Source organism: Mixophyes fleayi, chromosome 1 (assembly GCF_038048845.1).
Source record: "Mixophyes fleayi isolate aMixFle1 chromosome 1, aMixFle1.hap1, whole genome shotgun sequence".
Taxonomy (NCBI): Eukaryota; Metazoa; Chordata; class Amphibia; order Anura; family Limnodynastidae; genus Mixophyes; species Mixophyes fleayi.
Genome location: NC_134402.1, coordinates 406,080,615 through 406,107,437, shown reverse-complemented (window position 1 = coordinate 406,107,437; position 26,823 = coordinate 406,080,615). Strand labels below are relative to the sequence as shown.

General features: G+C 43.3%; 1 protein-coding gene across 2 annotated transcripts in view; it reads left to right on the top strand.

The window, feature by feature from the left end:
• The window catches only part of EPB41L4A (erythrocyte membrane protein band 4.1 like 4A), a 203,272-nt gene that overhangs the window by 162,567 nt on the left and 13,882 nt on the right, over positions 1–26,823 (top strand). For both annotated transcript variants that reach the window (XM_075181646.1, XM_075181638.1), the window contains 4 exons: positions 9,772–9,855; positions 19,664–19,771; positions 21,361–21,408; positions 23,139–23,216. In XM_075181646.1, the coding sequence (XP_075037747.1) occupies positions 9,772–9,855; positions 19,664–19,771; positions 21,361–21,408; positions 23,139–23,216 (318 nt within the window). The remainder of the gene's footprint in view (positions 1–9,771; positions 9,856–19,663; positions 19,772–21,360; positions 21,409–23,138; positions 23,217–26,823) is intronic.

The following is a 26,823-nucleotide window of genomic DNA, read 5'->3' as shown; positions in this document are numbered from 1 at the left end:
GTAAACGTAGCGCAGAGATAGTATAGGGAGGTGGCTTGTCTGTGTTTGTCGTCAATGCGCAATTCTGCACAATATAATAGTGTAAGGAAATGTCTTACATACAACAGAGAATAGTGTCTGCACAGTGTTATTAATAAATTCCAAATGAAATGAATTCCAAAGACAAAATAGAAATTAAATTTATTTACGTGAAATGAAATTAAATACAAATACCTGTTATGTTTCCTGTGAAGATACTGGGTTTTCTGGCCCAATTTTACCCATTTCACTCTGGCTGGCCACCCCCGGGTGCCTTCCTATGCCAGGGAAGCCTACCCAGTACCTTCTAAGGTTATTATTAGTCACTCAGGCAAATGCAGTTAGAAAAGTACAACAGTACATTTATTGTAACAAAAACAATCACTAGAATATTAATTACATACAGTAAATAAATGGCATTCAGGTTTACCACATCATCTGTCCCTTACTAGCTTTATTAGTTACAGTCACCTGGCTGTCCAGACTTGACGACCCATGGATCTGCCAATGTATTTCACTGGTAGAGCCACCAGCCACCCTGCATCAATTCCCAGAATGAACATCACCTCGCCCCCCCTGGAGTGGATCCTTATATCTAGGGTCAAATTTCCACAGTGCTTTCCCCACCCTGGGCAAACCCCTGGGTTTCTCTGTGTCAAACATTGGTGAGTCTTGGACTAGGGGGTTGGAGAGGGGAGTGGAGATGAGCTGTACTTCCGCAGAAACTCCCCTGCCAAATTGTAGACCAAACGTCTGGAGTAGTCCTGTGAGAACAATGGATACTAATTAGCCTCCCCCCTCACCAGTATCTTGCAACCTGATCCCTACCCAAAACCCACCTGGCTTCACTTTAAGGACAATAAATAAAAACCTCACTGTCAACAATATACAATAAACAATATACATATTTACAATGACCTACTATGTCCCCTTATCCACATGTAATTAGACACTACAGTTATACTCTGTTGAGCTGGGGAACAAAAGCAAGACCTATAAAAAGTACACACTATAATCCACATATTGTGAGAAACTGGTTCAGGTGTTACCAAACTCGTTTCATCACACTCCCCTTTTACCTGCCACTGTCCAAATGAGTCCAGTGGTGCATCAGTCCAGTGCTCTGTCCTTGCTGAGTTCAGTGGTGCATCAGTCCAGTGCTTTGTCCTTCCTGAGTCCAGTGGTGCATCAGTCCAGTGCTCTGTCCTTGCTGAGTCCAGTGGTGCATCAGTCCAGTGCTTTGTCCTTCCTGAGTCCAGTGGTGCATCAGTCCAGTGCTTTGTCCTTGCTGAGTCCAGTGGTGCATCAGTCCAGAAACTGAGGGAAATAATCTCTCAGTGGCTTAACCCACTTTGACTCTCCTTGACGCCAGTAACATTGTGCGGGCATTACATATGTGCAATTTCCTTTGTGGCTCCATTATCCCAATTAAAAGGATTTTTACCTGTTGGTGTAATGATGTTATAAACACTACACTTGAAAGCTTGAGCCTTTAAATGAAAAAGTCACTCTTCATTGCACGAAGATTTGCAACAGGGACAGTCTTTTTGTTCACAAAGTCAACAAATAACACTTTGACGCTGTCTGTCTTTGACATACTTGATGGGATCTTAATGATGAATGCTCTGTATCATGGTCGTCAAAAACAAGAGGTAGTGACGCGCTCGAACTACACCCTCTATATGCTGCAGAGGATGTAGGAGCAGCCATATGTGCAGTGGAATTCAGACCAGTTGAGGGTGATATATTGTGGGCCCAGTACCAAATTGGGTACCGGGGCCACTCCACTACGCAGTCCACATAGATTCGTATCAGATATTAAACTACATTCACTGTTGCTGCTGTACCCAAAAATAGGTACTGCAATTCCAAACTACGTTCATTGTTGCTGCTGTACCAAAAAATAGGTACTGCTATTTCAAAATACGTTCACTGTTGCTGCTGTACCAAAAAAATAAAATATTGAACCTAAAATCAATATTGTGAGGTGTGAGGTGTTCCGAATAGACTGGAAATTAGTGGAAATGATTGTTATTGAATGTTATTGAGGTTAATAATAGCGTAGGAGTGAAAAATAAACAAAAAACTTGATTTTAACCCTTTTTATGCTTTTTTAAAAATAAATCAGAACCCAAAACCCTAAATCAGAACCAAAACCTTTCGTCAGGTGTTTTGGCAAAACAAATCAGAACCCAAAACCTCAAGCTAATCAGAACCCAAAACACTAAGAGTGGCCGGTGCACACCCTTAGTGTATATCCCCCAAAATACCAGCTTTATATATATATATATACATACATGTGTATGCAGATAAAGTATATTATGTACTCACCACCTATAAGAACAACTTTGGATATAATTATGGATATTGTCTCCACAATAACAAAATCTACACTTAGCACCAATAAGATATATTTTGCTTACTTTCAAATAAAAAACAAACAGAAATATGATTGGTAAGACATATTTGTTTATAGAACAGAACTAGGCTGACAACCATCCTGATTATATTCTTTTAGCTGTAGCCTTAATCGTATTCCTTACACAGCGATGATATTGTGCCTTGACATTTACAGACAGAGGGATCCAGACATTTTTAGGATGGATAATGAACCATGCCATGTGCAAAGCCTGGGGTGGAATTGTTATAAACACATTCACTTTCTAACCGGGGGATTCCTAAGAATGTAAAGATAAAAAAAGCACTTGGGTGATATTATTGCTCAGCTGTCTTGGGTATGATGAGAGCAGATATGGGAGAAAGCAATGAGATTCATTACTACTTCCCTTGGGGAGTGTTTGTTGTCTGACAGGTGACATTATACATGAGAACTGTCTGCTTCCTACTAACTGCATAGGATAGCCAAGTTTATTATATTCCGCAATGTTGCTTGGGATTGTCTCCATCATGATGTAAAATGCAATATAATAAATACGCACAAAATACAATAAAAGGGAGATGTAACTTGATAGGAAACAATGATCCAGAGGGGAATGAAAGGAAGAAGTTCTTCCTGGGGGAGTGAAGTAAGTAAAAGGTAAAAGATGGTAGACGGGAACATCTAAAAATAAGAAAAGAAACAACATGAGCACAAAGACATAAGGCAGAAAGGGGGGGATTGTTTCTCACACACAACAGATCTCACATTTCTAAGCATTACTAGTGAGTATCGGATATTAAGTGGTTTTCTCACTATACGACATGCTGCTTCCACCACTGAAAACCTGACAGCCAGACTGAACCATTGATGAGCCAGTGTGAGATGGGCCGCTAGAGTCACCTGGGACCTGGGATCTTCAAAGGCCATCACTTATTTGTAAAGATGTGTAAGGACTAAAGCAGTGGTTCCCAAACTTTTGCAGTTCGCTGCACCCTTAGAGTGTCCAAATTTTTTCAAGGCACCCCTCCAAAATATTTATTGAGCAGTCCTGTTTTAGAAGTAGTTGGGTCAAAAAATTGTAATAAGTATTTAGGTCAGGACAGAAATACTTATTTAGTTGTATGCAAAAATGCCCCCTCTGCATCCAGACACTCTGCCCTCAGGCACTCTGTCCCCTCTGCATCCAGACACACTGCCTCCTCTGCATCCAGACACACTGCCCCCTCTGCATCCAGACACACTGCCCTCTCTCACACTGCCCCCTCTGCCCTCTGTCACGCTGTCACACTGTCCCCCTCCTCTGCCCTCTCTCACGATGTCCCCCCTCCTCTGCCCTCTCTCACGATGTCCCCCCTCCTCTGCCCTCTCTCATGCTGTCCCCCTCCTCTGCCCTCTGTCATGCTGTCACACTCCTCTGCCCCTGTTACACTCCTCTGCCCCCTGTTACACTCCTCTGCCCCGTTGTGCCCCAGCTGTCACCCTATCTGCCCCTGTGACACTCCTCTGCCCCGTTGTGCCCCAGCTGTCACCCTCTCTGCCCCTGTTACACTCTTCTGCCCCGTTGTGCCCCAGCTGTCACCCTCTCTGCCCCTGTTACACTCCTCTGCCCCGTTGTGCCCCAGCTGTCACCCTCTCTGCCCCGCTGTCACCCTCTCTGCCCCAGCTGTCACCCTCTCTTCCCCGCTGTCACCCTCTCTGCCTCAGCTGTCACCCTCTCTTCCCCGCTGTCACCCTCTCTGCCCCAGCTGTCACCCTCTCTTCCCCGCTGTCACCCTCTCTGCCCCAGCTGTCACCCTCTCTTCCCCGCTGTCACCCTCTCTGCCCCAGCTGTCACCCTCTCTGCCCCAGCTGTCACCCTCTCTTCCCCGCTGTCTAGCTCTCTGCCCCAGCTGTCACCCTCTCTTCCCCGCTGTCACGCTCTCTGCCCCAGCTGTCACCCTCTCTGCCACAGCTGTCACCCTCTCTTCCTCGCTGTCACGCTCTCTGCCCCAGCTGTCACCCTCTCTGCCCCAGCTGTCACCCTCTCTGCCCCGCTGTCGCGCTCTCTGCCCCAGCTGTCACGCTCTCTGCCCCAGCTGTCACCCTCTCTTCCCCAGCTGTCACCCTCTCTGCCCCAGCTGTCACGCTCTCTGCCCCAGCTGTCACGCTCTCTGCCCCCGCTGTCACCCTCTCTGCCCCAGCTGTCACCCTCTCTTCCCCGCTGTCACGCTCTCTGCCCCAGCTGTCACCCTCTCTTCCCCGCTGTCACGCTCTCTGCCCCAGCTGTCACCCTCTTTTCCCCGCTGTCACGCTCTCTGCCCCAGCTGTCACCCTCTCTTCCCTGCTGTCACGCTCTCTGCCCCAGCTGTCACCCTCTCTTCCCCGCTGTCACGCTCTCTGCCCCAGCTGTCACCCTCTCTTCCCCGCTGTCACCCTCTCTGCCCCAGCTGTCACCCTCTCTTCCCCGCTGTCATGCTCTCTGCCCCAGCTGTCACCCTCTCTTCCCCGCTGTCATGCTCTCTGCCCCAGCTGTCACCCTCTCTTCCCCGCTGTCGCGCTCTCTGCCCCAGCTGTCACCCTCTCTTCCCCGCTGTCACGCTCTCTGCCCCAGCTGTCACCCTCTCTACCCCAGCTGTCACCCTCTCTGCCCCAGCTGTCACCCTCTCTGCCCCGCTGTCACGCTCTCTGCCCCAGCTGTCACCCTCTCTTCCCCGCTGTCACGCTCCCTCTCTCCTCTGCCGCGCGCCAGCCATAGAAAAAAAAGAAAGAACACATAAACTTACCAATCCGCCGGGCGCCGGGACCCAGCAGCCTCCTCTCTCCCGCAGCAGCTTGTTACTGACGTCGATATTCAGTGACAGCTGCGGGAGAGAGGAGTCTTCTGGGTCCCGGCGCCCGGCGGATTGGTAAGTTTCTGTGCTTTTTCTTTTTTTCAATGCTTGGCCCGCGGCACCCCAGTGACAGCGCCGCGGCACCCCTGGGAGCCGCGGCGCACAGTTTGGGAACCGCCGGACTAAAGGGTTCTTGAGGCAAGAAGACAATTGGAGGCCTTAAGCGCTATAACTAAACCATGTGAATGCAGACTGCAGGGCTTATACACAGTCATAGAGTGCGGTTCTAGAAATACATGGAGTCGGAGGCTGCCATGACTCTAGTAATCTATTCTGGAGAGGAGAACCACCACAGTAGGGATTGTAGCATTTTCCCTGTAGACTAACAAATTGGTGAGATAAAAGATTAATCTAAATGGTTGGCTTAGAATAACAGGGTCTGATTCATTAAGGCAGGCAAAGCAAAAAAAAAAGGGAGTCAATTTGCTCCTGGACAAACCATGTTACAATGCAGGGGTGTTATTTTGCATGTAAGGAAAATACTGGCTGCTTTTCATGTAGCGCACAAATTCTTGACAGCTTTATATTTACACTGAAAGTAAAGTTGATCTAGGACATGCCTTACCCCAACTATAAATCTATCCCATTAAATGTACCTCCCCCTCCAATTCAACGTGGTTTTGACAAGGTGCAAAGTTGCTCGTTTTCTTGCCTTGCTCTCCTGAATGAATCAGGCCCACAATGTTTAAAAAGTATGATTGACAAATGAGTTTGAAATGAACCATATGTCCCTCATTGACAGGCCCACTGCAGTAAACTGGGAAATACAACATCTGTAAAGTGTAGCTAATACCCCATTCATATTACACCAAAAACCCGAATTTTTGCCGGGCAAGGTGCAGAATGAATGGTCCCAAGTCTAATTAGACTCGGGGCTTTTGGTGGGGTAATTCCCGGGTCTGCCCTGGGAAGCCTGCACTATGAATGGTGCGACCCAAGTTTTTCAACACGGGTCTCACCAGACACAATGTTAAAGTAAAAACAAAAAAAAAAACAACATCACAAGAGGAACCAATCCAAGCTCCCCTTGTGATGTTGCCATGGAGACCCGGGCAGACCCGTGTTCAGTATGAATGCGGTCTACCCGGAAGTTTGACTCTGGGGGAGCCTCTGTCCCCCGGTAATATCCCGGGTTCATATACCCGGGATATTGCCTGGGTGGCAGTATGAAAGCGGTAAGAGTCATGCCTATATACAGATTATACTGCATCCTTTAGCTGCCAGCAGTTTGGGTATTAGTCAGATATTCTACACTTAACCATACTTTATTTCAAGAATTGAAATTATATTTACTATTGGGATAGATTGGGGAGTCTTATAGACCTGATAGTAAGGATTAAGCCTGTGAGAGTATGTTATGTACACTCGTGTTTGAAAAGTAAATCATTATTAATGAACATGATAACCTTTATGTTAGAGATTCTCCTTCAGTTTAACAATCCTTTCTCTATAACATACGTCAGTGTAATCTATGCTATTGGTAGACAAGGCTGTTAGTCTGTCCTCAGGAAGTGTTCTGGAGTTTTGTTTCACTATTTCACACAGTTTTATGCCTTCATAAGTGTAGAGTTTCCCAACCACTCTCCGGGCAATGTATATGTTCTTATTGTTCCTCTGACTGTAATTGTTTAGCTAATGACTTCTTAGTGCAGCACAAGCCCATCCAAATGTATTCATTTCTCTTAACAAGCGTCAACAGGCAAAAGCAATCCTGCACTGACGTACTTAACATCACAATGTAGGGCTCTAACGTGATGGTTCAGATTGTGAAACTCTATAACTTCATTGTAGATTTTAGGGAGCTTGTTGTTTCTGGGTGTAAAAATGCTACCGAGCCCTGGTGTGCTGGGCTCATCTGACAGTATATATATGGTGAAGGTTAACTTCGCTCAATGTCACTTTTAATAAACGATCTACACATTTTATAGCAAAGAACAAGTATTTCCCTAGCTGTAAGTGTTAGTTGTTTCCAACTATTGTCTAATTGGTAGGAACGTTCTTCTCTCCATGTTTTCACTGGTTAAACAATTTCACAAGGTTTTGGCCACTGCTGCAACTTCTGTGACATTGTCACTGTTAGAGTTTCTGTTGCAGAACTCTATTAGAGTTGCCTGGATCCTAGTCTATGGTTGTCGCTAACAACCACTGAAAACATGATCAGAAGATGATGACGTTACTGCCAGGTAAGTCATTATTAGTATAGATCTGAGTGTTTCGGATTATGTAGGTTTTTAAGCTTAAATAAGATTATCCTTTAAAAAATGTTATGAATGGCTAAAGATCAGCCTTGTGCCACTTTATAAAGCTTTGTGACACCCTGTATAATGTATATAATGTATATGGTATAATGTATATAATGTATATGGGATAACAGATAGGAATTGATGAAGCCTAAAACATTTTGAGATCAATAACTATTAGGTTAAACGGCATACAGAATACAAACAATTGCTTAGAGCTTAGGTTCCCAAACTGTGCGCCGCGGCTCCCAGGGGTGCCGCGGCGCTGTCACAGGGGTGCCGTGGCCAGGAAGAAGAAAAAAGAAAAAAACCCCGAAAAAAACAACTTACGAATCCGGCGGTGCCATGGACCCAGCGACCTCCTCCCTCCTCGCTTCTCACCGAATGCCGGGCGTGACGTCATCACGCCCGACATATTCAGTGCGAAGCAGCAGGAGAGAGGATGCTGGGTCCCGGGCACCGCCGGATTGGTAATTTTTTTTCTTGTTCTTTTTTCTTCCTGTCCACGGCGGGATACAGTGGGGGCAGAGCAAGGGGGCACAGCACGGATGCAGAGGGGGCAGAAAGGATACAGAGGGGGCAGAGCGAGGAGGCACAGCGCGAATGCAGAGGGGGCAGAGTGCTGATGCAGAGGGGGCAGAGTGCTGATGCAGAGGGGGCAGAGTGCGGATGCAGAGGGGGCTGAAAGGATGCAGAGGGCACAGAGTGTGTGGATGCAGAGGGGCACAGAGTGTGTGGATGCAGAGGGGCACAGAGTGTGTGGATGCAGAGGGGCACAGAGTGTGTGGATGCAGGGAGGCACAGAGTGTGTGGATGCAGAGGGCCACAGAGTGTGTGGATGCAGAGGGCCACAGAGTGTGTGGATGCAGAGGGCCACAGAGTGTGTGGATGCAGAGGGGCACAGAGTGTGTGGATGCAGAGGGGCACAGAGTGTGTGGATGCAGAGGGGCACAGAGAGTGTGGATGCAGAGGGGCACAGAGTGTGTGGATGCAGAGGGGCACAGAGTGTGTGGATGCAGAGGGGCACAGAGAGTGTGGATGCAGAGGGCCACAGAGAGTGTGGATGCAGAGGGCCACAGAGTGTGTGGATGCAGAGGGCCACAGAGTGTGTGGATGCAGAGGGCCACAGAGTGTGTGGATGCAGAGGGCCACAGAGTGTGTGGATGCAGAGGGCCACAGAGTGTGTGGATGCAGAGGGCCACAGGGAGTGTGGTTGCAGAGGGCCACAGAGAGTGTGGATGCAGAGGGCCACAGAGAGTGTGGTTGCAGAGGGCCACAGAGAGTGTGGATGCAGAGGGCCACAGAGAGTGTGGATGCAGAGGGCCACAGAGTGTGTGGATGCAGAGGGCCACAGAGAGTGTGGATGCAGAGGGGCACAGAGTGTATGGATGCAGAGGAGGCACAGAGTGTGTGGAGATGATGCAGGGGCACAGTGTGTGTTAGCTGTAAATTATTCTTTGACAGAAATATAATTGAAATAAATATATATAAAAATATTCTTTTCCCTGGGATTGATGTGTATTATTTTTGCATATAGCTAAATAAGTATCTCTGTCCTGACCTAAATACTTATTACGTATTTTTGACTACTTATAAAACGGGACTGCTCGATAATTATTTTGGAGTGGTGCCTTGAAAAATTATGGAGACTCTAAGGGTGCCGCGAACTGCAAAAGTTTGGGAACCACTGGCTTAGAGGGTATCTGTTAATACAAAGCAGGAATTGTTATTACTACAAAGTAGGGACAACAGTTTCCAGACATAAATCTTGTATATCTGTCACTCTCTATGAAAATTATGAACAGTTGGTATCTATGTAATTTAGGGCTGGACTTAAACAGACAATAGATCAAACTTCTAATTTGTCCTCCTGTTCAAGCTTGTTCTCATTGCATTCAGTCATACTATTTATGGGCTAAAAATGTATCTGTGAAGTTCCTGCAGTGTTCAACATATGCTTAGCGAGATTTAAATTAGCGTTCCCAAGAACTCCATTGTATATTTAACGTGCATTTAATGCATGTGAATGCTGCAGGCAATGTCAGTATCCAAATGATGCAAACATTTCTTAGAAAGTGTGTGTGTGTCGGTCCATTCACTTTACATTATTGTCTACCGTCATAGTGTGTTTGATACGTGAGAGCACATTTTTAACACTTTAAAATAATATGTGTATAAGGTCTTAGTCTTCTATTGTTCCTAGAGAGGTGATCAACCTTTTGTGTTAATTTTTTGTTGTTCTTGTTTTGTTTTGTTTTTTAAGTTCCAAAAAGGTGAAACGCGACAACAGCCCAGATACCCAAAGAAGTAGAGCAAGTGCACCTTGGGAGGAAAATGGCTCCCCTAGGTATAGTGTTGTTCTAAATTGTGACACAATAATATTAGTGAAAACAGAAAGAAAGTGGCACATGTTTGTCTTGTTTAAGCATTATTTTATTTTTCGGCCTAATCTCTATTATCAGTAACAGCTGTCATTTCCCTGCATCTGTGTACATGGATCATAGCTCTCATTTACCCTAGTCTCCCCTATCACAATACTCACTCCTCACTGTCAGTAATGGGTACAGCCCACTGTGTAGCACCCTCAAGAATAAGTATATTAATTATTTTAGGTCAGTAGTTATAAAGCCGGGGATATGTTTGGTAGATGTCCTCTCATGAGCACTGGGGGACTAATCACTGATTCCCCCAACTAAATGCAGTTTGCCTTGAGGACAGGTATCATCATCATCAGTAGCTATTTATATAGCACTACTAATTCTGCAGTGCTGTACAGAGAACTCGCTCACATCAGTCCCTGTCCCATAGGAGCTTACAATCTAAATCCCCTAACATACACAGACAGACAGACAGAGAGAGAGAGACTAGGGTCAATTTGATAGCAGCCAATTAACCTACTAGTATGTTTTTCGAATGTGGGAGGAAACCAGAGCACCCAGAGGAAACCCACGCAAACACAGGGAGAACATACAAACTCCACACAGATAAGGTGACATGGTCAGGAATCGAACTCATGACCCCAGTGCTGTGAGGCAGAAGTACTAACCACTAAGCCACCGTGCTGCCCAAGACATGAATGAGTATCACTGTCCAGCCTTCAGCTCCTGCTGGGTTATCTTTACCTTTCTTGTTTACTCTTCCTGTCAGCAGAATCTAGTTGGCCTGTTTGTGAATGAAGCATTTAGGAAACAGAAGGAGAACAACTGAGAAAGGGGAAAGGTTGGGTGCTACCAACAAAATACTTTTACTGAAGCTCTGCCCAAATTCCTCCCAGCTCCCCCTCTTACTACACCGTAGGGTATGTAGATACTAGGATCTGTGCTCTGGTCTCCCGCTGTCCAAATGTACTTGTTTTACACAAGCTCAAACTATGTAGCTGGACGATGATGCCAACCAAGTAATGCTTTAATATTTAGCATTTTACTAATCTACATAATATTAATATATACAATTTGGAACTAATATTTGTTGCAAAACTATAATATTTTTCAAATTATGTTATTTTGCTTGAGCGTTAAAATGTAAAAAATTTGTAAAAGCTATAAAAAAAATATATTTATGAGATTTAAATAGATTTTTATAGTGGCCTGTTTTGTATCAGTTCAGTTGCTAAGTTATTTTTGCCTTACACGACTTAAATTGATAATTATGTTTCTGTGGGATTACAATTTATTTACAGCTACTGAGATGTAGACTTTTCTTTCATATTTGTTATTAAAACTTCTCAAGGTTGCCAGCAAAACTTGTTCCAGCTCTTCAAATATTTATTTACAGTGCAGCTTAATAACATTAATGTGCTCTGGTTTAATAAGACATAAAATAATTATCTATATCATGCTTGATAATTGTTTCAGAAAAGCTGACTTTTTGGTGTAACTGGCTTTTATGTAGAAAGAAGAGCCTACATGCACCGTTTAGGTGTTTTATCAGATATCTCTCTGTTCTTGGCTTTAAAATTCTTCTAGAACCTCTGTAACAATGACCCAGGCTCTAACAATGACCCAGGTTCTAACAATGACCCAGCCTCTCACAGTGACCCAGCCTCTCACAGTGACCCAGCCTCTCACAGTGACCCAGCCTCGCACAGTGACCCAGCCTCGCACAGTGACCCAGCCTCTGACAGTGACCCAGCCTCTCACAGTGACCCAGCCTCTCACAGTGACCCAGCCTCTCACAGTGTCCCAGCCTCTGGCAATGACCCAGCCTCTCACAGTGACCCAGCCTCTCACAGTGACCCAGCCTCTAACAATGACCCAGCCTCTCACAGTGACCCAGCCTCTCACAGTGACCCAGCTTCTGACAATGACCCAGCCTCTCACAGTGACCCAGCCTCTCACAGTGACCCAGCCTCTGACAGTGTCCCAGCCTCTGGCAATGACCCAGCCTCTCACAGTGACCCAGCCTCTCACAGTGACCCAGCCTCTAACAATGACCCAGCCTCTCACAGTGACCCAGCCTCTCACAGTGACCCAGCCTCTCACAATGACCCAGCCTCTCACAGTGACCCAGCTTCTGACAATGACCCAGCCTCTCACAGTGACCCAGCCTCTCACAGTGACCCAGCCTCTAACAATGACCCAGCCTCTCACAGTGACCCAGCCTCTCACAGTGACCCAGCCTCTCACAATGACCCAGCCTCTCACAGTGACCCAGCTTCTGACAATGACCCAGCCTCTCACAGTGACCCAGCCTCGCACAGTGACCCAGCCTCTGACAGTGACCCAGCTTCTCACAGTGACCCAGCCTCTAACAATGACCCAGCCTCTCACAGTGACCCAGCTTCTGACAATGACCCAGCCTCTCACAGTGACCCAGCCTCTCACAGTGACCCAGCCTCTGACAGTGTCCCAGCCTCTGGCAATGACCCAGCCTCTCACAGTGACCCAGCCTCTCACAGTGACCCAGCCTCTAACAATGACCCAGCCTCTCACAGTGACCCAGCCTCTAACAGTGACCCAGCTTCTAACAATGACCCAGGCTCTAACAGTGACCTAGCTTCTAACAATGACCCAGGCTCTAACAGTGACCCAGCCTCTAACAGTGACCCAGCCTCTAACAGTGACCCAGCCTCTAACAGTGGCCTAGCCTCTAACAGTGGCCCAGCCTCTAACAGTGACCCAGGCTCTAACAGTGACACAGCCTCTAACAATGACCCAGCCTCTATCAATGACCCAGCTTCTAACAGTGACCCAGCCTCTAACAATGACCCAGCCTCTATCAATGACCCAGCTTCTAACAATGACCCAGCCTCTAACAGTGACCCAGCCTCTAACAGTGACCCAGCCTCTAACAATGACCCAGCCTCTATCAATGACCCAGCTTCTAACAGTGACCCAGCCTCTAACAATGACCCAGCCTCTATCAATGACCCAGCTTCTAACAGTGACCCAGGCTCTAACAGTGACCCAGGCTGTAACAGTGACCCAGGCTCTAACAGTGACCCAGGCTCTAACAGTGACCCAGTTTCTAACAATGACCCAGCCTCTAACAGTGACCCAGGCTCTAACAGTGACCCAGCTTCTAACAGTGACCCAGGCTCTAACAGTGACCCAGCTTCTAACAATGACCCAGCCTCTAACAATGACCCAGCCTCTAACAATGACCCAGCCTCTAGCAATGACCCAGCCTCTAACAATGACCCAGCCTCTCACAGTGACCCAGCCTCTCACAGTGACCTAGCCTCTAACAGTGACCCAGCTTCTAACAATGACCCAGGCTCTAACAGTGACCCAGCTTCTAACAATGACCCAGGCTCTAACAGTGACCCAGCCTCTAACAGTGACCCAGCCTCTAACAGTGGCCCAGCTTCTAACAATGACCCAGCCTCTAACAATGACCCAGCCTCTAACAATGACCCAGCCTCTAACAGTGACCCAGCCTCTAACAATGATCCAGGTTCTAACAATGACCCAGCCTCTATCAATGACCCAGCCTCTAACAGTGACCCAGGCTCTAACAGTGACCCAGCTTCTAACAATGACCCAGCCTCTAACAATGACCCAGCCTCTAACAATGACCCAGCCTCTAGCAATGACCCAGCCTCTAACAATGACCCAGCCTCTCACAGTGACCCAGCCTCTAACAGTGACCCAGCTTCTAACAATGACCCAGGCTCTAACAGTGACCCAGCTTCTAACAATGACCCAGGCTCTAACAGTGACCCAGCCTCTAACAGTGACCCAGCCTCTAACAGTGGCCCAGCTTCTAACAATGACCCAGCCTCTAACAATGACCCAGCCTCTAACAATGACCCAGCCTCTAACAGTGACCCAGCCTCTAACAATGATCCAGGTTCTAACAATGATCCAGGTTCTAACAATGACCCAGCCTCTATCAATGACCCAGCCTCTAACAGTGACCCAGGCTCTAACAGTGACCCAGTTTCTAACAATGACCCAGCCTCTAACAGTGACCCAGCCTCTAACAGTGACCCAGGCTCTAACAGTGACCCAGCTTCTAACAGTGACCCAGCTTCTAACAGTGACCCAGCTTCTAACAATGACCCAGCCTCTAACAATGACCCAGCCTCTAGCAATGACCCAGCCTCTGACAATGACCCAGCCTCTGACAGTGACCCAGCCTCTAACAATGACCCAGCCTCTAGCAATGACCCAGCCTCTGACAATGACCCAGCCTCTAACAATGACCGAAGCCTCTGTGCTCTAAGTACAGAAAATGTTATCAAAACATCTCCGTTTTTTAACAAACCGTCATCTAGACAAATCTTTAGCTGATTTACTAAAGAGACCAAATGCTATGGAGGACAGGTCCAATTTCAAATATATATTTAATAAGTAATCTCTTGTAATTATATATATATATATATATATAAACCTTCTTGGATGTCATGTGTCTCAAACCGCTGCATGCTCTATTCTGCAAACAAATTGTGTCATTTACAAACTAACAACGCAGACACTGCATTTTGTATGCGCCAATGTACCTGTTTAGCCACCATTCCCATACACAGGTGCACAACCTAATTCTGTTTTGTAGAAGTGCCTCCAAGCAGACAATTTATGCAATAATTTCAGCAAAAAAATAAAAAAAACCATTAAATTTCAAAGTGCGACCAGTGGTCAAAGTGGGCTAGTATACGATGGTAGGTCATACTGCCACTTCCACTACTGCCTTCATTGGAACACTATCACATTCCAGTCACTTACATTATATATATACAGTGGAATGTCATACCGCCACTTCTACGACTGCCTTCATTGGAACACTATCACATTCCAGTCACTTACATTATATATATATACAGTGGTGGAAGTGGGGGTGTGTACAGTGGTATGTCATACCGCCACTTCTACTACTGCCTTCATTGGAACACTATCACATTCCAGTCACTTACATTATATATATATACGATGGTAGGTCATACTACCACTTCCACTACTGCCTTCATTGGAACACTATCACATTCCAGTCACTTACATTATATATATACGATGGTATGTCATACTACCACTTCCACTACTGCCTTCATTGGAACACTATCACATTCCAGTCACTTACATTATATATATATATACGATGGTAGGTCATACTACCACTTCTACTACTGCCTTCATTGGAACACTATCACATTCCAGTCACTTACATTATATATATATATACGATGGTATGTCATACTACCACTTCTACTACTGCCTTCATTGGAACACTATCACATTCCAGTCACTTACATTATATATATATACGATGGTATGTCATACTACCACTTCCACTACTGCCTTCATTGGAACACTATCACATTCCAGTCACTTACATTATATATATACAGTGATATGTCATACTACCACTTCCACTACTGCCTTCATTGGAACACTATCACATTCCAGTCACTTACATTATATATATACGATGGTAGGTCATACTGCCACTTCTACGACTGCCTTCATTGGAACACTATCACATTCCAGTCACTTACATTATATATATACGATGGTAGGTCATACTGCCACTTCTACGACTGCCTTCATTGGAACACTATCACATTCCAGTCACTTACATTATATATATATACGATGGTAGGTCATACTACCACTTCCACTACTGCCTTCATTGGAACACTATCACATTCCAGTCACTTACATTATATATATACGATGGTAGGTCATACTACCACTTCTACTACTGCCTTCATTGTAGCACTATCACATTCCAGTCACTTACATTATATATATACGATGGTAGGTCATACTGCCACTTCTACGACTGCCTTCATTGGAACACTATCACATTCCAGTCACTTACATTATATATATACGATGGTATGTCATACTACCACTTCCACTACTGCCTTCATTGGAACACTATCACATTCCAGTCACTTACATTATATATATATATACGATGGTAGGTCATACTACCACTTCTACTACTGCCTTCATTGGAACACTATCACATTCCAGTCACTTACATTATATATATATATACGATGGTATGTCATACTACCACTTCTACTACTGCCTTCATTGGAACACTATCACATTCCAGTCACTTACATTATATATATACAGTGGAATGTCATACCGCCACTTCTACGACTGCCTTCATTGGAACACTATCACATTCCAGTCACTTACATTATATATATATACAGTGGTGGAAGTGGGGGTGTGTACAGTGGTATGTCATACCGCCACTTCTACTACTGCCTTCATTGGAACACTATCACATTCCAGTCACTTACATTATATATATATACGATGGTATGTCATACTACCACTTCCACTACTGCCTTCATTGGAACACTATCACATTCCAGTCACTTACATTATATATATACGATGGTATGTCATACTACCACTTCCACTACTGCCTTCATTGGAACACTATCACATTCCAGTCACTTACATTATATATATATATATACGATGGTAGGTCATACTACCACTTCTACTACTGCCTTCATTGGAACACTATCACATTCCAGTCACTTACATTATATATATATATACGATGGTATGTCATACTACCACTTCTACTACTGCCTTCATTGGAACACTATCACATTCCAGTCACTTACATTATATATATATACGATGGTATGTCATACTACCACTTCCACTACTGCCTTCATTGGAACACTATCACATTCCAGTCACTTACATTATATATATACAGTGATATGTCATACTACCACTTCCACTACTGCCTTCATTGGAACACTATCACATTCCAGTCACTTAAATTATATATATACGATGGTAGGTCATACTGCCACTTCTACGACTGCCTTCATTGGAACACTATCACATTCCAGTCACTTACATTATATATATACGATGGTAGGTCATACTGCCACTTCTACGACTGCCTTCATTGGAACACTATCACATTCCAGTCACTTACATTATATATATATACGATGGTAGGTCATACTACCACTTCCACTACTGCCTTCATTGGAACACTATCACATTCCAGTCACTTACATTATATATATACGATGGTAGGTCATACTACCACTTCTACTACTGCCTTCATTGTAGCACTATCACATTCCAGTCACTTACATTATATATATACGATGGTAGGTCATACTGCCACTTCTACGACTGCCTTCATTGGAACACTATCACATTCCAGTCACTTACATTATATATATACGATGGTATGTCATACTACCACTTCCACTACTGCCTTCATTGGAACACTATCACATTCCAGTCACTTACATTATATATATATATACGATGGTAGGTCATACTACCACTTCTACTACTGCCTTCATTGGAACACTATCACATTCCAGTCACTTACATTATATATATATATACGATGGTATGTCATACTACCACTTCTACTACTGCCTTCATTGGAACACTATCACATTCCAGTCACTTACATTATATATATATACGATGGTATGTCATACTACCACTTCCACTACTGCCTTCATTGGAACACTATCACATTCCAGTCACTTACATTATATATATACGATGGTAGGTCATACTGCCACTTCTACGACTGCCTTCATTGGAACACTATCACATTCCAGTCACTTACATTATATATATACGATGGTAGGTCATACTGCCACTTCTACGACTGCCTTCATTGGAACACTATCACTTTCCAGTCACTTACATTATATATATACGATGGTAGGTCATACTGCCACTTCTACGACTGCCTTCATTGGAACACTATCACATTCCAGTCACTTACATTATATATATATACGATGGTAGGTCATACTACCACTTCCACTACTGCCTTCATTGGAACACTATCACATTCCAGTCACTTACATTATATATATACGATGGTAGGTCATACTGCCACTTCTACTACTGCCTTCATTGTAGCACTATCACATTCCAGTCACTTACATTATATATATACGATGGTAGGTCATACTGCCACTTCTACGACTGCCTTCATTGGAACACTATCACATTCCAGTCACTTACATTATATATATACGATGGTAGGTCATACTGCCACTTCTACTACTGCCTTCATTGGAACACTATCACATTCCAGTCACTTACATTATATATATACGATGGTAGGTCATACTGCCACTTCTACTACTGCCTTCATTGTAGCACTATCACATTCCAGTCACTTACATTATATATATATACAGTGGTGGAAGTGGTCCAGTATATGGCGGTATGTCATACCGCCACTTCTACTACTGCCTTCATTGGAACACTATCACATTCCAGTCACTTACATTATATATATACGATGGTATGTCATACTACCACTTCCACTACTGCCTTCATTGGAACACTATCACATTCCAGTCGCTTACATTGTCCATGTCGCCATTTCTGTATTTTCACTTCCACTATTGAGTCCGACCAACTGCTTTGGAAAAACCCCTTAAATCATTTCTATCTTTTCCTAAAATAGTGCTTGTTGGATCCTCATTTATTTCTTAAATATGTCATAAGAGTGAGAGTCTATTGGGCTGTCTGTCTTTTCCATGTGTCATATTTGTACATGTTCATCTTCTTATTAGATTGTGCTTTGAGACCCTACAATGTGCTTTGCTATATAAAGTGCAAAAGGTGTCTCATTGACTAATAGTTATGGCCAATGGCCAATCACTGACCCCTCCGAGGATAAGTTATTATCTTGTCCCACAACAAAAAATCTTGTCTTTGCATTTGGGCCAGTATAAAAAACACTTCATTGGCATTCAGGATGGAACGCCCCAGTTGGCCCTCCTTCGCCCATCAGGAGGAGCACAGTTTTGCTCCCTGGCAGTTGCTTTCTCTAACATAGGATCACTACCATTAGATATATAGGGAGTATATTTACTAAACTGTGGGTTTAAAAAAGTGGAGATGTTGCCTATAGCAACCAATCAGATTCTAGCTGTCATTTTGTAGAATGTACTAAATAAATGATAACTAGAATCTGATTGGTTGCTATAGGCAAAAGCTCCACTTTTTCAAACCTGCAGTTTAGTAAATATACCTCAATGATGTCAGAAAAGAAGAGAAAACAACATGCTCCATGTCTGTAATTTTACACGTTTATCAATTATCCCTTCATCATTACAGCCTAAAATTCAGAAGATACTATTGAGTCCAGAAGTTATACAGAGGAATGCTTTTACATTCCAGCTGTTGCTCTATTAGATATACTGTCATTCAGCAATGGCTGCAGTGTTAGTCTTTACTGATCCCTGATTTTCCCTTCACTTCATCTCCCAGTGCCCTTTACATTCTGCTGAATAATACTATAATGGTGCAATACTTTGGTAGGCCTTTTTTTTTTTACCTTACTTGTTTTTATTATCACCCAGAAGTCTGCATTGTATAACACTGTATGTCATTATTAGCACAATAATTGTAATTTAATTGGATATTATTACAGTTAAGTCACTTAATGTGTGTCATGCTTGAGACAACCTATACTGTTATCAAGTTTGATTGAAAGTAATCTGCAGGATCACCACAGCTGCAGGCAAGTCTCATTTCCCGAGGAGAAGCTTGAGCTGACTAAAACACTTCTCTAGCAAGATTTATTCCCTAAGCCTTCGGTTTCAAGGGTTAAACATGTCAAAAATCCAATTACACAGCAACAGTGTTTCAGGCCGTGCTGCCATATTTTGCATGCCTGACACAAGCACCAGAGGATAAACTGCGTGCCGGTGTTACAGTTTGCTTATTCCTTTTTAGTGGACTGTATAATTCTCCCAATGACCGCACTAAATCACCAAAGTTTCCTACCCCACGGCGGCGTAATCAGTCTGGGAGTGAAAATGAGTCGGGGCAGCCTATTAGGAGGTAAGTAGTTCATATTATATATATACCTGAGTGCATTGTCTTGTGTCCCTCAAACTGTGCAGTATCATTAAATGGGGTTTTCAGTTAAATATCATCACCATTTATTTATATAGCGCAACTTAGCCACCGTGCTGCCCACCCACTTATAAGCACCAATAATAACACATTTATTTGCATTTCTGTAGCTCGCGATTGGCTGATTGAACAATGGGCAGACATTGTACATCTGTAATTTCACTGCACCCACCCTGCATGAGAACCATTTGATGGGTCTCTAGATTTGCCTCTCCTTGGGAACACAGTAGGGGGTTGAAGAAGTATAATTATTAACTAGAGAACTCCTTTAAAACACTGGGATGAGGATGGGTTTATTCATTGTTGTAATTATACCTAAGTGCTGAATTTGCAGTGTATTAGGCAGAATGTAGTGGCACTATATGTTACAGGGCAGCGAATCGATGCTATACAATAAATGGATGTGCATCCCATATATCGGTAGGGTTCATGTTATTTTTCTATATGTAAAGGTAAAGATGTGGATCTGTATTGTGGCACATAGGTACCTTATTCCTCCACATATTTAAAGCTATTAAAGTAGAACTTTGGGTATAATCCTTTGACAGAATTCTGCTGCCCCCTAACGCATGTGTCCCAACAGTTCTGATTATCATTGAGGTATTTTCCATGCCCTAAGGAGTGGTGCCACCCCTGAGCCGCCTGAGGGCAGCTCGCTGGCATTATGTTCTGAAATGTTATTAGTTATATTGTATATTTGCAGACAGCACAGGAAAACTTTAATAAGTATCGAGGTCCGGAAACAACAAATGTAAAATCTGCAGAGATAGACAGATATGATGGGAAACAAAGAGATCCAACATACCATCACTAAAACTATAAATAAGAGGTCATCATATGCAGCATACTTCTGTGCCTGATATATGAAAGAAACACATAGTCAGTGGTTTCACCACATAGCCTGGAAACTTGATGGTGGATTCGCCCAATTTGTCAATTTCTTTCCCTAATTAACCTGGATCACAATATGAGTGCGTTATCATATAAATGTATCAAGCTGCGAGTTTCCAGCGGGTTTGAAAAGTGGATATGTTGCCTATAGCAACCAATCAGGTTCTAGGGCCTGATTCATTAAGGATCTTAACTTAAGAAACTTCTTATTTCAATCAAACAGTCAGTATTTAACTTATGTGCAAAACAGGATACTAATTTGCACCCCTTGCATTGTAACATGGTTTTGTCCAGGAGACTGAAATAAGAAGTTTCTTAAGTTAAGATCCTTAATGAATCAGGCCCCTAGTTATAATTTATTTAGTACATTCTACAGAATAACAATTAGAATCTGATTGGTTGCTATAGGCAACATCTCCACTTTCCAAACCCGCTGGAAACTCGCAGCTTGATACATTTACCCCAAGGGTCACTTGTGAGTCCCCTTCTCCCTGTGAAAATATCAATTTATTAGTTATAGTAGAAGATAAAGGAATGGAAGTGGAATAAAGAATTCAGTATTTCCCAGTACATTGCTCAGGCCTGTGGGTATGTATTTATAATACTGTACTTTTCCCGTGTAGGAAAGGACAGAACAGCGGCGAGGACTCAGATCTGAAGCACAGGAGGAGGTGTGTACTCAGAAAGTAACTGATTAAGTTGACGTTACCAATATAAATAATTGTGTTGATGTTTCTACCATTAGACTGGCGGGTGAATAAAGGTGTATTTACAGTACAGAACAAAAACATGTAAATAATACATCAGTATGACAATAAATAATTACTGTTCTTCAGGCAATAACATTTTACAAGCTTTAGTGACTTGTAATCGTCATGTATCAGAATTACATGTTTATAATAGGACATTTGGTAATATAAATGGAAGCCATAGATTAAATGGTAGTGTACCCTATTTATCAGTAGTGTTTATTTTTACTTTACTATTCTGTAAGATATGTTATTCACATATTTACTCTTATTAAAGAAGAACTCAAGGTATAACATTTTAAAAGAAAGTCCCTACCCAAACCCCTGTAGCATGCCCCCTAGCAGTCCCGATTTTCAGAAGCAGTTCCCATTTTCCTATGTCAGAAGTGGTGTGGCCACAATGAATATGCCTGAGGCTCACACGTGGTTTGTCAGATTTTACAGCAGGGAATGCTAAGTATGACCTAAAGAGTAGAACTCTTAGGACTAGATTTACTAAGCTGCAGGTTTGAAAAAGTGGAGATGTTGCCTATAGCAACCAATCAGATTCTAGCTGTCATTTATTTAGTACATTCTGCAAAATGACAGCTAGAATCTGATTGGTTGCTATAGGCAACATCTCCACTTTTTCAAACCCGCAGTTTTACCCCTTAGACTCACCCCCCCTCCTCCCCTCATTCTCCCTGGTAGCACCTCGCTTCAGCCCACAGCTAGGGAACGCAGAAGTTTGACTCTGCCAGGTCTGCCACAGATTATGTTTTATCATGTTTTTCTGGTTCTCCCAATGCATTCTTCTGTATTGTTCTATACTTTTTTTTTACATAATGGGCAATTGAGAACCATATATGTTTTTTACTAGAATTTTTTTCTCTTTCAATTGGTTCAATTGAAAAAATGTCCTGGAAAGTTATTACAAATATTGCACAAAGGACATAAATACAGACATGCAAAAGAAGCAGATATAGAAAGCTGGCTCTTGTAAGAAATCCAAGATACCTTTGCCTTGATGCGATATTTCATTTTCCTTACCCATAATTCTCTATTTTTGGTCATGTCTTAAATGTTTCTACACCTTGATGCTATTATAAACGTTATTTTGCTGAATTAAGTGTACATACTGTGTATAGATGGTATTTGTATTACCTGCTCGTATGGTACATTTTTTTAAGCCTGTAAATATACCATCGCACATCTCTAAATGTGAATACATGTACCTTATGCTGTTGGTAGATGATGGGTTAATTCTAGAATGATATTTAGCAGTTGAGAACATAGATTGTGTCTGGAGGGGGTGGGAAGGTAATAATGTTAAGGTAAGAAATAGAATGTTAGAGACAACGGGCTGCAGCCAGTTTTCTGAAACCAGTGATGTGGTAAAAACTGCTTCATGTATTCCGACAAAGAAAAAACATCACAATTATAATGTTGTTTTCTGTCACGTAACCTTGAGACGCATTCTCAAATACAACTGGTGGTTTAGTCGTCCTTTAAATGCTGTCAAAGGTACCCTATTATCCAAAAATGGATTTCCCTTTCACTTGAACAAGTAAATATTGGGTTTTAGTACACTTTTACTTGTGATATTGTAATAATAAATGAGTATTGCAACAGTTTTTAAAGTCTTTATACTTTGTTGCCATCCTGTCCTCCAGATCGCGGTCACGTTGTAATACCAGCAGTGACAGCGAATCAGAAAACTGCAACAGGGAACATCGGAAGAAGCGAAACAGGTAAAGACTCCATCAGCTCTGTAGACTCTGAGAAGCTGTTTGTACGAGGTAATCCTCCTTCCTAGGTGTGTCTGGCCTTTTATAGAATTTATAGGACTGCACAGGAAATTCAGTAAAGTACCTAAAGCTTAAGGAAATACATATTTGCAGGTAAATGCACCCTTACTCGTTAATTGTTATGAAAAAGGACTCATTAGGGTTAGTTTTTATTATTTGTTGATGCAATAAACCCTCCACATACACTATATAGACAAAAGTATTCGGACGCTTGACCATTACACCAACAGGGACTGTAATGACATTGTATTCAAATGCATATACTTTAATATGGAGTTGGTCCCCCTTTTGCAGCGATAACAGCTTCATCTCTTCTTGGAAGGCTTTCCACAAGATGTTGGAGTTTTTCCGTGGGAATTTGTACCCATTCATTCTGTAGAGCATTTATGAGGTCTGGGACTGATGTTGGATGAGAAGGTCTGGCTTGCAATCTCCAAAGGTGTTCGATGGGGTTGAGGTCAGGGCTCTGTGTGGGCCAGTCAAGATTCCCCCCCCAACTCATCAAACCATGTCTTTGTAGTCCATGCTTTGGGCACAGTCATGTTGGAATAGAAAAGAGCCTTCCCCAAACTGTTGCCACAAAGTTGGAAGCATAGCATTGTCCAAAATGACTTGGTATGCTGAAGCATTAAGATTGCCCTTCACTGGAGATAAAGGACCTAGCTCAAACCCTGAAAACCCCATACCAAATCCAAAATTCACAGTTGGCATAATACAGTCAGGCAGGTAACATTCTCCCGGCATACGCCAAACCTAGACTCGCCCATCTGACTGACAAACAGAGATGCATGATTCGTCACTCCACAGAACATGTTTCCACAGTCCAGTGTTGGTGTGCTTTACACCACTCCATCTAACGCTTGCCATTGGTCTAGTTGATGTGAGGCTTGCATGCAGCTGCTTGGCCATGGAATCCCATTCCATTAAGCTCCCGCCGCATAGTTTTTGTGCTTACATTAATACCAGTGAAAGTTTGGAACTCTTCAGCTATGGAATCAGAGGGTTGGTGAATTTTACGTACCATGCGCCTTAGCAGTCGTTGACCCTGCTCTGTGATTTTGCGTGGTCTTCCACTTCGTAGCTGAGTTGCTGTTGTTCCTAAACGCTTCCACTTTCTAATAATATCACTTGATTGTGGAATATCCAGCAGGGATGAACATTCACAAACTATCTTATTGCAAAGGTGGCATCCTATCACAGTACCACGCTTGTAGTCACTGAGCTCTTCAGAACGACCCATTTTGTATCACTAATATTTGTAAATGGAGACTGTATGACTAGGTGCTTGATTTTATACACCTCTGGCAACGGGTCTGATTGAAACACTCCATTCAATAATTTACTGGTGTGGCCAAATACTTTTGTCCATATAGTGTAGGTATACTTTCAGTCTTCTGCAAATAGCAAGGACTGTTTGCATCCTGCTCTATAAATGCAAAGCACGTGGAAGTCACCTGACTGCATCCTCAGAGAGAGGTGGAGCTATAGGCTGGTAGGTAACAGTGGTAACACTAGCTCCCCTCTCTCCCCCTCCCATGTATTGTCTGTGTTCCCCTCTCACCTCCCAGTGCCTAGTGTGAAGGCTCCTCTCTGCCTCCATGTTGTCCTGTCTGCCTTAGTTACTCAGTCTGTGGCTCTGCACCTGCTTGTGAGCAGTGAGTTAATTATCTATAACATGTTTCTGAATTGCAGCTGCTCAGTTAATTATTGATGAGGGTTAGGGTACATCAACTCTGTCTTTTTCAAATGTTTTCAATATTATTATTCCATTGGTTGAAAAGCGGCTAGAAATATGCAGCTAGAAGGTGCGAAAATGCATCCCATGATTATTATAGGGATCTCTGGGAATCTCTAAAGCAGAGGCGAATACAAGGTCTTTTACAGGGAGGAAGAGGCAGACGCACAGCAGGGATCCCCTTCTGTAAAATCGCATTTCAATAATTTCACCTCACAAAATTAAATCTCATTTCTGCACTCTAAATCAAAAGTAAAAAAGTAGATTTCTCTAACTCTTGTCAGATGGTGCAAAGTTTTTCAGTGCTGTAAACCACAGATCCCCTTGCACTACCCCTTGCACAAGACTCGGTGTCTGCGCTTTTACGCTGCAGTGCAGTTCTTAAACGATCTTTCTGTAACCTGGAGTTTGCTGCACCTGCTCAATTGCCATTATTTGGTACTACTTGGAGTTTGATCAAGCTTCTTAGCCTGCCATCTAGTGGTGGAAGAGGGTAACATTGTATATATATATATATATATATATATATATATATATATATATATATATATATTTTGGTGTATTAATTTCTTCCTAACAAGTTTCTCTGTCTCCTGGGGAAACACAATAAATTAGGAGGCATTGGGATGCACTGAAGAATGTATCTGTAAAACTTAGACGAATTTGATAGAATTGGAAATATTTAAAAATAAAATATAGACTGCATTTCACACGGAAGCTATATTACCGATTACCCAAGTCCTAGGGGTATATTTACCAAACTGGCGGTTTGAAAAAGGCAGATTGTGACAGTTAAAACATCTTTTTAAGCAGGAGAAAACATAATAACAAAAAACTGCAACATGTTTTTAACAACTGAACTGACACTTTTTTTTTTTTTTAAATAAAAGGTTTTCATTTTTAAAAATGAAATACCCAAAATATCTGTAACAAGTTGGATTAATGAACTTAGATTCATACATAGGTGCTTTTAACACCACAATCTTCCTACATCATTAGGTCAGAAGCCTCATCCCACTACTCTGTTATTGTGTTTGCCTGCTTGCTGCTGCTTCCCTCCTCACATCATGACAATGCCACTGTTACATACAGCCCATTCCTCACTAACACACTCACACAAGAGAACAGGTCTCTGCTTTCCACAAGGTCAACACAATCATCTTCTGCTGCTGTGAACATTCTGATGATCTGATTGGCTGATAGAGTACACACAGATGGGTAGATAATCAGGGCCGGATTAACCCTAGGGCTAACTGGGCTATAGCCCAGGGGCCTCGGGCATCCAGGGGGCCCTTCAAAGTCCTCAGCAGCATTATTGATCGGTCCGGGGGCGGGGGCGCCCCCATCCCGATCAATGCTGCTGAGCACTGTCAGTGCATTCCTCCATCCCCGGCGCCGCTCAGTAATCTGCTTACTGAGGAGATCTTGCGAGAGTTCATGAACTCTCGCGAGATCTCCTCAGTAAGGAGCTTACAGCACGCCGCGGAAGGAGAACTGCACTGCCAGGTAAGTGCTTGGGGGGGCCTCACGGGGGGGGCGGCGGGCGGCTCACATTGAGGGCCGCACGGGGGAATGGAGGCCCCCTTAGCCCAGGGGCCTCCATTCCCTTAATCCGGCCCTGTAGATAATACAAGTCTGGATTCCAGCTGGTACTTGAAAACAAGGCTGTCTTTGCACAATGCACTGAAAACTGAGCATAGTGAATGCTTGATGCTACAGTGCGTTCACCTTTATGAACAGCCCCTTGTAGAGAAAAAGGTAATTTGCTCCTAATTCGCCTGATTGGCTGATGATAAATTTATTCTACTGCAAAAC